The sequence below is a fragment of the Gopherus evgoodei genome, chromosome 9 (genome assembly GCF_007399415.2).
Source record: "Gopherus evgoodei ecotype Sinaloan lineage chromosome 9, rGopEvg1_v1.p, whole genome shotgun sequence".
NCBI lineage: Eukaryota > Metazoa > Chordata > Testudines > Testudinidae > Gopherus > Gopherus evgoodei.
In genome coordinates this window covers 12189410-12201998 of record NC_044330.1, presented here as the reverse complement: position 1 = coordinate 12201998, position 12589 = coordinate 12189410, and the positions used below count along the sequence as shown (strand labels likewise).

General features: G+C 43.5%; 1 protein-coding gene across 6 annotated transcripts in view; it reads left to right on the top strand.

Moving 5' to 3' along the window:
• Positions 1–12589, top strand: part of KCNMB2 (potassium calcium-activated channel subfamily M regulatory beta subunit 2) — a 273073-nt gene that overhangs the window by 177114 nt on the left and 83370 nt on the right. Inside the window, exon 1 of one of the 6 annotated variants that reach the window (XM_030576315.1) lies at positions 7443–8094. The exons of 4 other annotated variants lie outside the window; for them this stretch is intronic. In XM_030576315.1, the coding sequence (XP_030432175.1) occupies positions 7985–8094 (110 nt within the window). In that variant the 5' untranslated portion in view covers positions 7443–7984. Of the gene's footprint in view, positions 1–7442; positions 8494–12589 lie in introns of those variants that run through there. One more of the 6 variants, XM_030576318.1, reaches the window with a different exon arrangement.

The following is a 12589-nucleotide window of genomic DNA, read 5'->3' as shown; positions in this document are numbered from 1 at the left end:
AACTCCAATTACACTGAATGGGAGTCATGCCTGACTAAGGGCTGGATAAGCCCTGTAGGAATTAATCCTATGTGTGTATGTATTTATATCTGGACCTATAACTATTCTATATACAGCCTTTAGAGCATTCATTAAAATTACATTTGTAGCCATTATCACCCTTATTAGCTTGGTACAATTTCCTATACTTTCAGTTTTTCAGTTACATTGATTATCACATTAAACTTTCCTTATGCTATACGAACAGGCTAAAAATAATAAGCTTGTGTCTTCATAATACAAATGGGCCATTCTCATTTATAATATCGACAGCACGGTGGGCTCATTTTTCAGCGGTAATGAAACTCTCATCTCAAGAGGTCCAATTCATAAAAACACTTACACAAGCTGTGCACATTTCCTTTTACTCCCACTGATGTTCCTTTCGGTTGAAATTAGATTTCAGATTAGACCTGAGATTGAAATAAAATGGAAGAACCTCATTGTGTGTTGTATTAAGCAAGTGCAGGGAATCAGGTATAATTGCAGGAAACACCCCTTTCTGTTGCTTAAAAAAAGCCGCACAAACACACACAAGATTTATGACCACGTGGGCAACAGCATGAATTCACACAGGTTTGCCGTTTCGTTGATTTCCCCCAAAAACAAGAAGCTGCCAGAAGAGAGATGAAGTTGTGCTTAAGCTCATTTTTATTAAAAATATTAACTTTTACCCAAAAGGACCCAGGAAAAGAAATAAGAAAGTAGAGGAATGTTTAAGTATTAACTCCCGTGTTAACAAATGAAAGGCAGGCAGCAAGGAGATTTCATTACTTATTTTGATTCCTCCCAGTGCCCATTCTAAGCCCTAACTCGTATCCCAATGATTAAAATGTGAAATAAAAAATTAAATCTCCTTCCAAAATACTGCTGTGGATCTTCAGCTGGTGTAAATCAGTATAGCTCCAGGATCTAGCCTACTAATTCAACTCCCAAATAGTCTAACAATCACTCTGCTGTGCCACTGCCAATACCAGCCCCAACTCTGCCTGGTCTCTATGGGCTGAATTGAGCCGGCAAGGTCCTGGCCTGGTCAGGGCAGTGTGCTTACAGAAAGCATGCAAGTTCTGCCATTCCCAGTACATGATGCAGCCTTTTCCCCCACCACAGAGCACCTGGCCATCTCTCCAGGTGCTCTGTGTGAAGTAGCTCCAGCACTGTTTGCCCATAGGCACCCAGCTCTTCAGGGTGGTTTGAGCCCCAGGGAGCAGGAAGCAGACCCTGCACTCCCCTGAACACAGAGACTGCAATTGTGCCCTCTCATTTTTTAGGGATGGGGGTGGGTGGGGGTTCCTTGTGTGCGCCTCCTCCTTTATTTACCCGCTCAGGGGAAGGTCATTACATGGCCTGCTTCCAACCTCTCTTTCTCAAAACTGTCTGAGAAGAGAGTCACTGCTGTGGGTTCAGTTATTGCCGATAAAAGCGTTCATGGGCATGTGATGTGGACAAGGAATGTGCATATGGCCAGGAATGAACCAAGAGTATCGGAGCAGCTGGAAAGCGTGGGGCTCTTGTGAGCATGGGGGTAAGCGCTGCTGCCAACCTGCAGATAAGGACAGTGATTTTCAGGCTCTTAACTTTCATAGAGGTCCAGGAGAGCTGTTCTATCAGATGGATCAGAAAGAGGTTGGGGCTTCTCGGGGGACCCGGAAACATGGAGGTCTTGTCTCAGGATGGTGCATACTGTGTGACCTTCAAGGTTTTGAAGCATCTATATAAACAGGGCTGGGTAAACCTGAAAATGTTCAAGTTCTGCTTCTAGCCCCAAGTTCAGTAAACCTGGCCCCAACCCAGTGCTGCACTACACTGTGATGACAGTCAAGACCTCCCCACCTCTTCCTGCAAACCATCACAAGTCTGGAAGGGCCAATTGACCAGAATCAGGAGAAGGGAAGAGACTAGAAACCTCCCATTGGATCTAGCCCTCTCCTTCCACCTGGGGCTGAGGGCCCGGAATGTGTTTTCAGTGGATGGGCATCCGGTTCCACTGCACCTAAACTTGTGACACTTTGGGTTCCCTTTGGAAGACACCTTGACCCTCATGCTGCCAGTGTAGATCAGCTCAGATTATTACTGTTTTTTGCTCAGCTCAAGATATAAGCACCTTGCTTCTGATTTCTCTCCTCTGACCTGCTGTCAAAGTTCCTGACCAATTGGTGATCTTTTCAGGGCGCCACCATGCTGCTTTGTGGAACAGTGAAGAGGCTGGTTTGCTGGGACAACAGAATGTTGGTCTTGGAAGCAAACGCAGAGCCAGTGCTATCCAAACGGACACCTGCCCCAGATGGTTCTATTAATAGGATATTGGTGGCTTTACTGTAAGGTCTGGAAGTGACAAGTTAAAATGTGGGTGTGTCAAGGTATTTTTCCCCCAGTTTGAACTTTAGCGTCCAAAAGTGGGGACCTGCATGGACCTTTCTAAGCTTAATTCCTAGCTTAGATCTGATAGCGCTGCCACTAGCCAAAATGTAGTGTTTGGCACACTTTCTGTTCCCCCAAAACCTTCCCTGGGGAACCCAAGACCCAAACCCCTTGGGTCTTAAAACCAGGAGAAATAAATCATCCCTCCTCCTTTCCGCCTCCCAGACTTTCCCCTCCCTGGGTTACCCTGAGAGGCTACACTGATTCAGGTATCAGAGGGTAGCCGTGTTAGTCTGGATCTGTAAAAGCAGCAAAGAATCCTGTGGCACCTTATAGACTAACAGACGTTTTGGAGCATGAGCTTTCGTGGGTGAATACCCACTTCCTCACATGCATCTGAGGAAGTGGGTATTCACCCACGAAAGCTCATGCTCCAAAACGTCTGTTAGTCTATAAGGTGCCACAGGATTCTTTGCTGCTTTTACACTGATTCAAACTCCTTGGATCTTAAAACAGAGAGGAATTAACCTTCCCCCTCTCCTTTCCCTCCACCAGTCCCTGGTGAGTTCAGACCCAATCCCTTGGGTCTTAAACAAGGAAAAAAATCAATCAGGTTCTTAAAAAAAGAAAGTTTTTAATTAAAGAAAGAAAAAGTAAAAATTATCTCTCTAAAATCAGGATGGAAAATGTTTACAGGGTATTCAGATTCATATAGCCTAGAGGGACTCCCTCCACCCTAGCCTGAGATTCAAAGTTATAGCACACAGAGGAAAAATCTTTCCAGGAAAATACACATTCACAAGTTAAGAAAACAAACATAAGCCTAATCCGCCTTTTCTAGCTAGTACTTACTATTTTGAACATGAGAGACTGTTTCAGAAAGATTGGAGAAAGACCTCGTTGCACGTCTTAGCCCCAAGAGTGAACAATGAACAAAACAAACAGCACAAACAAAGACTTCCCTACACCAAGATTTGAAAGTATCTTGTCCCCCCATTGGTCCTCTGGTCAGGTGTCAGCCAGGTTCACTGAGCTTCTTAACCCTTGACAGGTAAAAGAGACATTAACCCTTAACCGTCTGTTTAGGACAGGGCGACTGGAACCCTGCCGAACTGCACATCTGTTCATTAATGAAGAGTGTTTCTAACAGTTCTGTGGGGGCCAGGCCATTCAGTGGAGTGTGTGTGATCCTGCTGAGGCTTTGGAGCCTTCTTCCTGTTAAATCTGCACTGTCCATAGCTGGGCGGGCGTTCTTTTCTTCTTCCTTCACGTTTCTAAATAGTGTCCGACCCCCTAGGGCAGCACAGCTGTTGGGCATGGGAGAAGAGAAGGCCCACCCATTTCTAATGCAGACACACAAAAGCTGGACTTGCTCACTTGGCAGTCATTTTTCTTTGACTGGCGGGTTAAATATCATTTGCTTTTCGATTCTCACCTTTCGCCCCACTGTGGGGCCGTAGCCTGAGAGGTACTCAGCTCATGGTGATGAGCCTAGAACAAATGCCTGGAGTGACACATCAGCTAGATGTGCCAAGTTCTACTAAAGGGGCTCTGTACCATTTGGGACATGGCCCATGGCAGTGGTGGGTGTACTAATCTGGTACAGTTTGAAAGGCTGTACTAATGGGAAAATGCCAATTACCAGTGTAATAGCTGAAGGCCAGAGTATCTGAGCTGAAGAAGGCAGCGGTTTGCTGACTGGGAACCACCATCTTATCAGAACAATGCATTTTTCCTGCCGCCAAATGCATGTTCTTTTACTTCTCTCAAATTGCCGTTTAACATGTGCCAGAGGAAATCCGGGTGACACTGGGGAAGGTCAGTCAGACGCAGGCAGGTGTAATATCCTCCAAGCAGGCAAGTCACCATAAAGGTTAGTTAAAAGAAACATAATTAGGGCCAATGTTGGCTCCCAGGGTGGGGGTGGAGGGTGAATGGGTGCCTAAGGAAGCCACAGCTACTCCCTGAGAGGGTTGGCACTCCAAGCCTTGGCACTGTTCAGCCTGTCTCCCTCTCCATCTAGGGGAAAGTCTGGGAAACAACATAAATAAATCACTTGGAAAAATGAAAACCCTCCTGATTTCTCCTCTGGACATGAAAAAGGCAGAATCAGGGGCACACCAAGGCGAGTCATGCTCACCCCCTTCATTCTCACTGAGATGGGGCATCAGTCCAGGAGCGGCTCCAGGCACTAGCGCACCAAGCACGTGCCTGGGGCGGCAAGCTGTCGGGGGCAGCCTGCTGGGTCACCATGAGGGCGGCAGTCAGGCTGCCTTCGGCGGCGAACCTGCGGGAGGTCCACTGGTCCTGCGGTTCAGCAGCAACTTGGCAGAGGGGAGGCTGAAGGCGTAGGACCGGCGGACCTCCGCAGGCACACCGCCAAAAGCTACCTGACTGCTGTGCTTGGAACGGCAAAATACATCAAGCCGCCCCTGCATCAGACCCACTCATCCACTTTCCTTTCCTCTTCCTTCTCATCAGGGACTCATCTTTGCTTCTCCAGCTCCCCCCGGCTCCACCGAGGGACAGAGACACAGATGTGAGGCGAATAAAGGCTTTACTTTCTTGGAGCCCAAAAGACATGGTAGAGTAGGGTGAGGAAAGAAGGTGGAGGGGAGAGGGTTCCCTTTCTCTCCCCTTCAGCTCTGCAATTGTAGCCCCAGCAGCACTGTGAGCTCTGAGGATTGTTGTCCATTTCAGAAGGCATTTGGGGGATGTCACTAGGTGTCTGTTTGGGGCTTGTGTGTCTTAATGCACCTGCACCAGCAGCAGCATCTGGCCACTCAGCCCAGACAGAGAGGAAGCAGAAGAGAGAAAAGATAATTAGCTCACCCCTATCACTTTCTCTCCCCTTCTCCTTGGCTGTGCAGGACTGACTGGGGTTCTCCAGGCATTCAGGGAGTCCAGTCAGATCTTAATTAGCCCAACTATGGTTATCCAAAGTGAGGTCATGTCCCCAACATGTATTAACTGCACTGAGAATCATCTCGATTGTCTGAACTCTGAACTGATTCTGTTAAATGAATGTCCATCATGCTACTTGGTAACTGAGGTCTGAGTGTACTAGGCTCTTGCCGGAGGGGATGGCACAGTTGTCTAAGCTTCCGGTTGAAATAACTAGTTTCTCTGGAACTGCAGGTCTGAAGCCCCACAACATTGATTCAGCCCTTCCTCCTTCAAATATAGATAATTTGATCCTGTTTGTTTTGTCTGGACATTAAAAATCCCATGGCACATTTTGCAGGAATAGAGGGCCTGCCCCATGCCTTTACCCAACATGCCCACTCCTCACATCATACAATAAGCAGTGCGCTGGCCACCTGCTTGATTACCAAATTCAACCCCAGAGGTGATTACAAACAGTTAACCCACCACTAGCATTCAAAGTGCTTTGGCTTCCTTTGGGATAAAAGCCATTATGAAAACCTGTCTTGTTCTTTTATTTATCTATGGGAGCAGCAGGAATCTTGGACACCATGCAGAGAAGGCATAAGAACCCACCAAGAGAAAGAAAGAGAGGCTCCTGAAGAGAGACTTGAGATGTGAGCCGATTGGCACCAGCTGAGGATTTGGCCCAGAGTGTTGTTCACCTATTTTCAGAAGCTACAAAAAGTTTGTTAGAGGGCTTTTTATATGAAAGTGAAATGTGATTTTCTGCTTCTTATTTATTTATTTTAGAAAAGTGGAGTGAAAGCAGGTTTTCCAGCCTCTCACCACCTTCGAGTTGTTGGCCTCCTGGGAGGAATTAATCCCTCCCATGTCTTGTTTAACTTGGCCTCATAAAGAGCTAACCTTGCTGTAAGTTGGAAGATCTGCAGCTATGATGCATTATACAAAGTGGGAGTCATTAAGGCATAAGACATGGTATCAAAAGATCAGAGTTCTGGGTCTGATTCTGTCACAGATGCCCTCTGTAGCCCAGGACAAATCTCTTAAGCCAAAATGTTCAAAGATTCTGACTATCTGGCTACATATTTATGTTTCTAAATGTAGATTTAGGTGCTTAATTTTAGGCACCCAAATTTAAAAATGTTGGTCTCGGTGTGTGACTCAGTTTCCCTTGCCGTAAAATGGGTATAATATTTACCTAACTCAGCTTACTGTCTGTAAAACGCTTTGAGATTTTCAGATGGAATGTACTAGAGAAATGTAAGCCGTAGTTCCCACTGTACATTTTTCCAGCTTAGTTATTATCCTGCGTGCTAAATGGTTTTGAGTGGATTGTTAACTATAGACACAGAGTGTGTTTTAACCTCACCTGAACTAACTTTTTCATATAACATGAGCTTTCAGAGAAAAATAGTCTTTAAAAAGCAGCATGCTTTCAACTTGAGCAACCTGAAAGCACACATAATAGCATCTTATTATGTATCTAAGGGAGAGCAGCCACTATTCTAACGACTAAAGCAGGGATCACTAAGTAGTATCCAATAATCTGGCTGTTATTCCTAGAGTAAATTGTTGTGTTTCTGAATCTTTACAATTGGTGATCAGTCTCACACAAGGCTAAACATTTGGCTTGCTAAAGTATAAACTGCTAAGCCTCTCATTAAATGCCAGTAACGGCAACACCCTTTCTTCTGAGTTTATTTACATTGCAAAGACGGTGACCACAGCAAGAGTTTCTAGCAAAAATACAATAATTTGTGTGGGTATATTTCCCCCCTGCAAATAATATGTCTTTGTTTTACAGAGTGTTTCCTCCCCTCACATACACATGCATGTAGAAAATGCACAGTATACATATATACACAATATGCATGTGTGTCTTTCTAACGCATGTGTTGTATAGTTCCTCTTTCTCCTTTCACTGTATTTTATCTTTAAATAGAGAGAGCTTTTTTATAACACGAATCATCAGAAAGGAACAGCTAGTTACCAAGGAGACTTTCTGATGAATCAGAGACTGACTGGTATAAGATCTAGACACGTTGTATCTTCTTAATTCATGAGACCTTACATTTTAAACAGGGAAAAAAAGATTCTATCACAACCAACTGTGGACCATGAATTTCTCCTGTCAGTGAGGACAGTTTTTATTTTTGCCATAGAAGCAAATTAGCAAGTGCATCTTGTGTGGAATCAGTTAACAGATTTAGACGAATGGGGGAATTTCTCTGGAGCACTCTTGATTCAGAAAAAGAAATACCATCCAAGGACGAAGGACTCCAGATGGAGGCGATAGAAGAAAAGACTTAAAAGCCCCTATTTCCATACAGAAATGAACAAGAAGATGCAGTGTCAAGCAAGTACTGGAGAAGTATCTGCATATCTGCTTTGCTGCAGCCTTGGTATTTCTAAAAGTAAAGGTTGTGTCAGAAGAAAAAAGTGTCTTCCTATTTCTCTATGCATGTCTGGCATTGGACTGAATGGATCAGGATTCTAACCTCCACAAAACCAGTTCAAAATCTGAAGAATGCAGAAGCTAGACTATATTCAGCATCAACTGCTTTCGTCAATAATCCTAATGCGTCAATACCATTGTCCGAAGTATTGTCAATAAGCCTTGGTTTTGTTTCTGACTTGTGCACAGTTTTTCTCCAAGTACCAGGTGAAAGTGATGAATTTTGCCAAGTGACATAAAATGCACTTATCCAGTACAAACCTGAAGTTTCCTGCTGTTAATGGGAATCACCATAATGTCCATGAAACATGTGAACAGTTCAGTCAGCTGAAGATGTGCAAACAGAGCAGGTAAGAAGAGGAGTTTTAAAAAACGTGGCAAAAATAAGGAGCTCTATAAAATAAAGTTTACATGTGGGAAGCTCAGCTCTTTTAGACTTACTTTATTCAACAGAGGATCTCCTTACCCCGCAACGTCTGACTGCTCATTTTAGGAAAATTACTGAACACGTCGGTATTTTTCCTTTCCACTTAAAAAAATAATAATTAAACACTCTTGGAACTGTAAGAAAAGTGAAAAATATTCCAAGACAGAGATCAAGAGACAAGATTTATGGAAATCTCCCTCTTGAAAATAAGCTATTTTCTCAAAAGTGAAAACTACAGAAGTGTGTAAATTAAAGGAAAAATCTTTTTGTCAGATCCAGTTGAAATCTCCATACTGGGAACAGAGAGTCCACTGTTGCTAAGGTAACTTGATCAATCAAAAGTTGGCTTATATTGCAGGATATATTGAAATGTATGAAATAAGCAATGTATCTGAGAGTTAGACTGGCCATCATGATGTATCTGGGAATGAAGATTAAAGAGTGTTAGAACAAATGTAGGATTTACTGTTAAGTGTGTTTTAGAAGAAGAATTCCTGGAGTGTTAACATTTGAGAAGAGGCTAATGCTAGCTAGGTTGTTAGTCAGGGATTCAAGGGAAGGACATTTTATAGGCAAATAATTTCAAGTACCATTTTATTACATAAATTACACTCTCTCATCTTACGAATGAAATTAGTTGGTGGCAGCATTTATGGGCTGAAACGAAAAACTTAAGGTAATAATATTTTAGTAAAGCAGATTGTAAGGTTTATCACCACTAAAAAAAATCTTATTAGAATAGATTATAGAACTCCCATTTGGAGAGAGTATTATCCAAAATAATGTAGATTGATAGTGATTGAAAACAGCATATGGAATAATGAAGTGTTATGACAAGCACTTATTGACAAAAAGCTGGTTTTGGCACCCTGAGACAAAGTCAAGGAAATTCCAAGTTTTGGCTGAAAGCCCATTCACTTCTTAACTTGATATTTTGTGTCTAGGTATGCTGAAAGACTCTGAGATCAGTGCAGGGATTATGCAGAGTGATTTGCTGCACTTCTCAGGTACATCAGGGCAAGGTAATGGTGTCAGGTGTAAGAGACTTTCAGCATTTCAGTTTCATGGATATTGTGAGTTACTGGAGCTTGCTTGCTTGAGTTTTTATGTTCTTTATAATTTTTAAGGGATGCAGCCTATGGTGAGCATTAACACTTACTAAAGAGAGAAGACTGGGAGAGCTATAGCTAGAGACAGACTTACTATGAACAAAGCAAAAACTTCCATGCCCACATCTGCTACTAAACCTCAATCCTATCCTGCAAGAGCTTTGCTGTTCCATACTTTAGCTGTGTCTTGGAGATTGGTTATTCTTCCAAATGCTTTCAATTCTTTTTTAAATGTGAATGAACATCTTATAGGGACATAAATAATAGCTTGCCCCTATACAGTGCTTTTATCTGAGAATATAAAAGCACATTAGGTGAGGAAACTTTCTTTTACATACTGGGAAACTGAGGCATAGAGAGGTTTAAGTGCCTTGCCTAAATTCATTCACCTGGTCAGGGTCAGAGTTAGGTTTAGAATCCAGGTCTCTTGACTCTCAACATCATGCCTATTTATCCAGGAGGCCTGGCCTACTCATTGGCTCATTGTGACATGTACCAGGGAAAAACCCAAGTACCATGGCTGAAAGACAAGTATCTAAAACCGCTGTGCTTCATGCTCTTTATATCTTCACATTATCTGAATGCTGGTTTTGCTTGTGAATTTAGGAGTGCAAAGTGGGGATTGTGGAGTGGTTAGCTGTGGTCTAAAAATTGTTTTTTGCAGATAGTGAAAGTTGATGCCACTAGAGTGTGTTCTGCTGTGTAAATTCCTAGGGTAGGGTTAATACAAATAACGGTAGGGGCGGGGGAACTGTTACAAGAATCAGTTGCCAGTTAAAGATTGCAGCTCCTTCTGAGCCATTGAGGTCTATCAGGTAAAATGTGTGTTGTTAGAAAGTGTACTGATTCTGGAATGGCAGATTAGTATTTTTTACCTGATAGATTATTGCAGCACAACTACATAAATCCATAATGCTGTTTTGTGTAAATATAAATTTAGATCCTGTTTAAAAATGGAATTTCTGAGAAACGTGGCTATTCTGTGCTTATTTGGCTTCTGTCACTGTGCCCTGAGTCCAGTTGCTGGGGAAACTTATGAAACAGCCATATAAATGATCTTCCGATCATATTCCCTTCAGTCCCACTGCATAATCCCACCTGTCCTGCGGGAAGGGAGTGTGACTTTTAGAGGAACTCTAGTATTTGGTGGCAGTCACCTTGCCAGGCAGATGGCATTAACAGGACTTTGATAACCTTCAGCGCTTTCTTTCCTGCCCTAACAACTGTTTAAGTGGATCTCACTAGAATTTACACTATGCTCATCACTATGGTGCCTCAGGACATTACACAACTGCATTGCTTCACCAAATAATCTGAATCCTTTTACAAAATGGTGACTCTGCACATTTCAGTTTAATAGGAAATTAACTCCAAATAAAAATCATTTGAGACTGATCAGTGGCAGGGTCATGCCCATTAGTCCAAAGGATGCAGCATGTTGGATACCCATGCTGGCGATCTGAATTTGGGACCAAACTCATTCTCTCGCTGTTCTGGAAGGCAGCACACTCAATGCTGGGCATGATTTGGGGGTGCATGTCTATTCTTGAACAACCTCCTCTGGCTGACCCAGGAACTGCGTCAATGGGCTGTGGAGGGAGGCCAAAGCCAGTGCTCTTCCAGTGGAAGGATGGGTTGTTTCGACATGTGGCACAGGAGAGGAAAGAAACAAGGGAATGGGAAAAGCAACAGGATAGCCCCGGAGTCCCTACTCCCCCAAATCTGGTAAAAGTCTATTTCCTTGTATACTTTTTTAATTGGTGAAAGAGGAATTCACTCCCTCTAGGGCACCTGGCATTGGCCACTGTTGGTAGACAGATACTGGGCTAGATGGACCTTTGATCTGACCCAGTACTGCCGTTCTTATGTTCTTAGGAATTGCTCTTTCTCTGTGTGACTCTACAGGCCAAGTTCCAGGACCATGGAGAGAATCTTTGCAGTTCAGTATTAAACTTTGCCATGCAGATTTATTCTTATAAGCCCTGATGCAACTTCCTTTTCAACAGTGTTGTGTGTTGCTGGAATGTTCCATGTAAAAATGCCGAGTGAATGATGTCAACATTCCATCATTTTTTTTCTTATCTCAACCAGTCAACTGACAGATAAATACATTAAGGGTCAGATTGTGCTTGGATCCTTCAAAATTTGGCAGGCAGGAGGGTGAGACACAAAGGACTTTCCCTCCCCTGAACTCCTGGCCTCCCCTGAGCTCCTGGCCAGGTACAAATGAGTTCAAGGATGGCATATCTAGTGCTCCTTTGGTTGCCAGACTCTCCAAGTGGGGTGGTGAGGAGTAGGGAGAAGGCAGGACCACCTCAACCAGTAGAAAGGGGAGCATGGTCATGGTCATGGTCAGGCTGCCCCTGTGCACTAGAAAGCTCACAGGGTACCCCTCACAATGTTTCTGGTGCTCCCACTGGGGCAGTACAGCTCCGCATCATCTCTCACTCAGAGCAATTTGAATTGTGCCTTGTAGCTTGTGAATCTTCTTTACATGCAGCTAGCATTCTCTGGCCACGTCCAGACTAGGGGAGGAAAATCGATCTTAGATACGCAACTTCAGCTACGTGAATAACGTAGCTGAAGTCGAATATCTAAGATCGGATTACTCACCCGTCCAGACGGCGCGGCATCGATGTCCGCGGCTCTCCGTGTCGATTCCGGAACTCTGTTGGGGTTGATGGAGTTCCGGAATCGATGTAAGTGCGCTCGGGGATCGATATATCGCGTCTAGATTAGACGCAATATATCGATCCCCGAGCAATCGATTTTAACCCGCCGATACAGCGGGTTAGTCTGGACGTGGGCTCTGCTATGCAGCTGCAAGTGCTGAAAGCTATTAATCAAGGATATGAGCCACTCTTAACAACACTACTCTACCCTCAAACCTGTTAGTGGAGGCAAACTCAGTGCCCCTTGCTGCTACATTGTGGATCGTTATATTGACTGCTAAGTAGATTGACCCTACACTTCACTGTGCATTAAACTAAAGGTATACCACAGAGATATCATTATAGTAAACACAGAGGTAAAAATGATTTTTACTAGGATCTCTTTAGTCTTAGAAATCTAGAGTGAAATCCTGGCTTCATTGAAGTTGATGGCAAAACACTTATTGTCTTCCACGCATGTGAGTGTTACCCATAAGTGTCCATTAAATATTGCTGGGTTTAGTAATAGGTTGGTTACAAGAATGTAAGTAGAGTGTAGATTTAATATTCGTTTGTGAACAAAACACAACATTGGGGAATAGTTCAGGTGAGAAGTGTGTGTCAGTGGAGCCACCAGAAAGTATCTTTTAATTTCCAG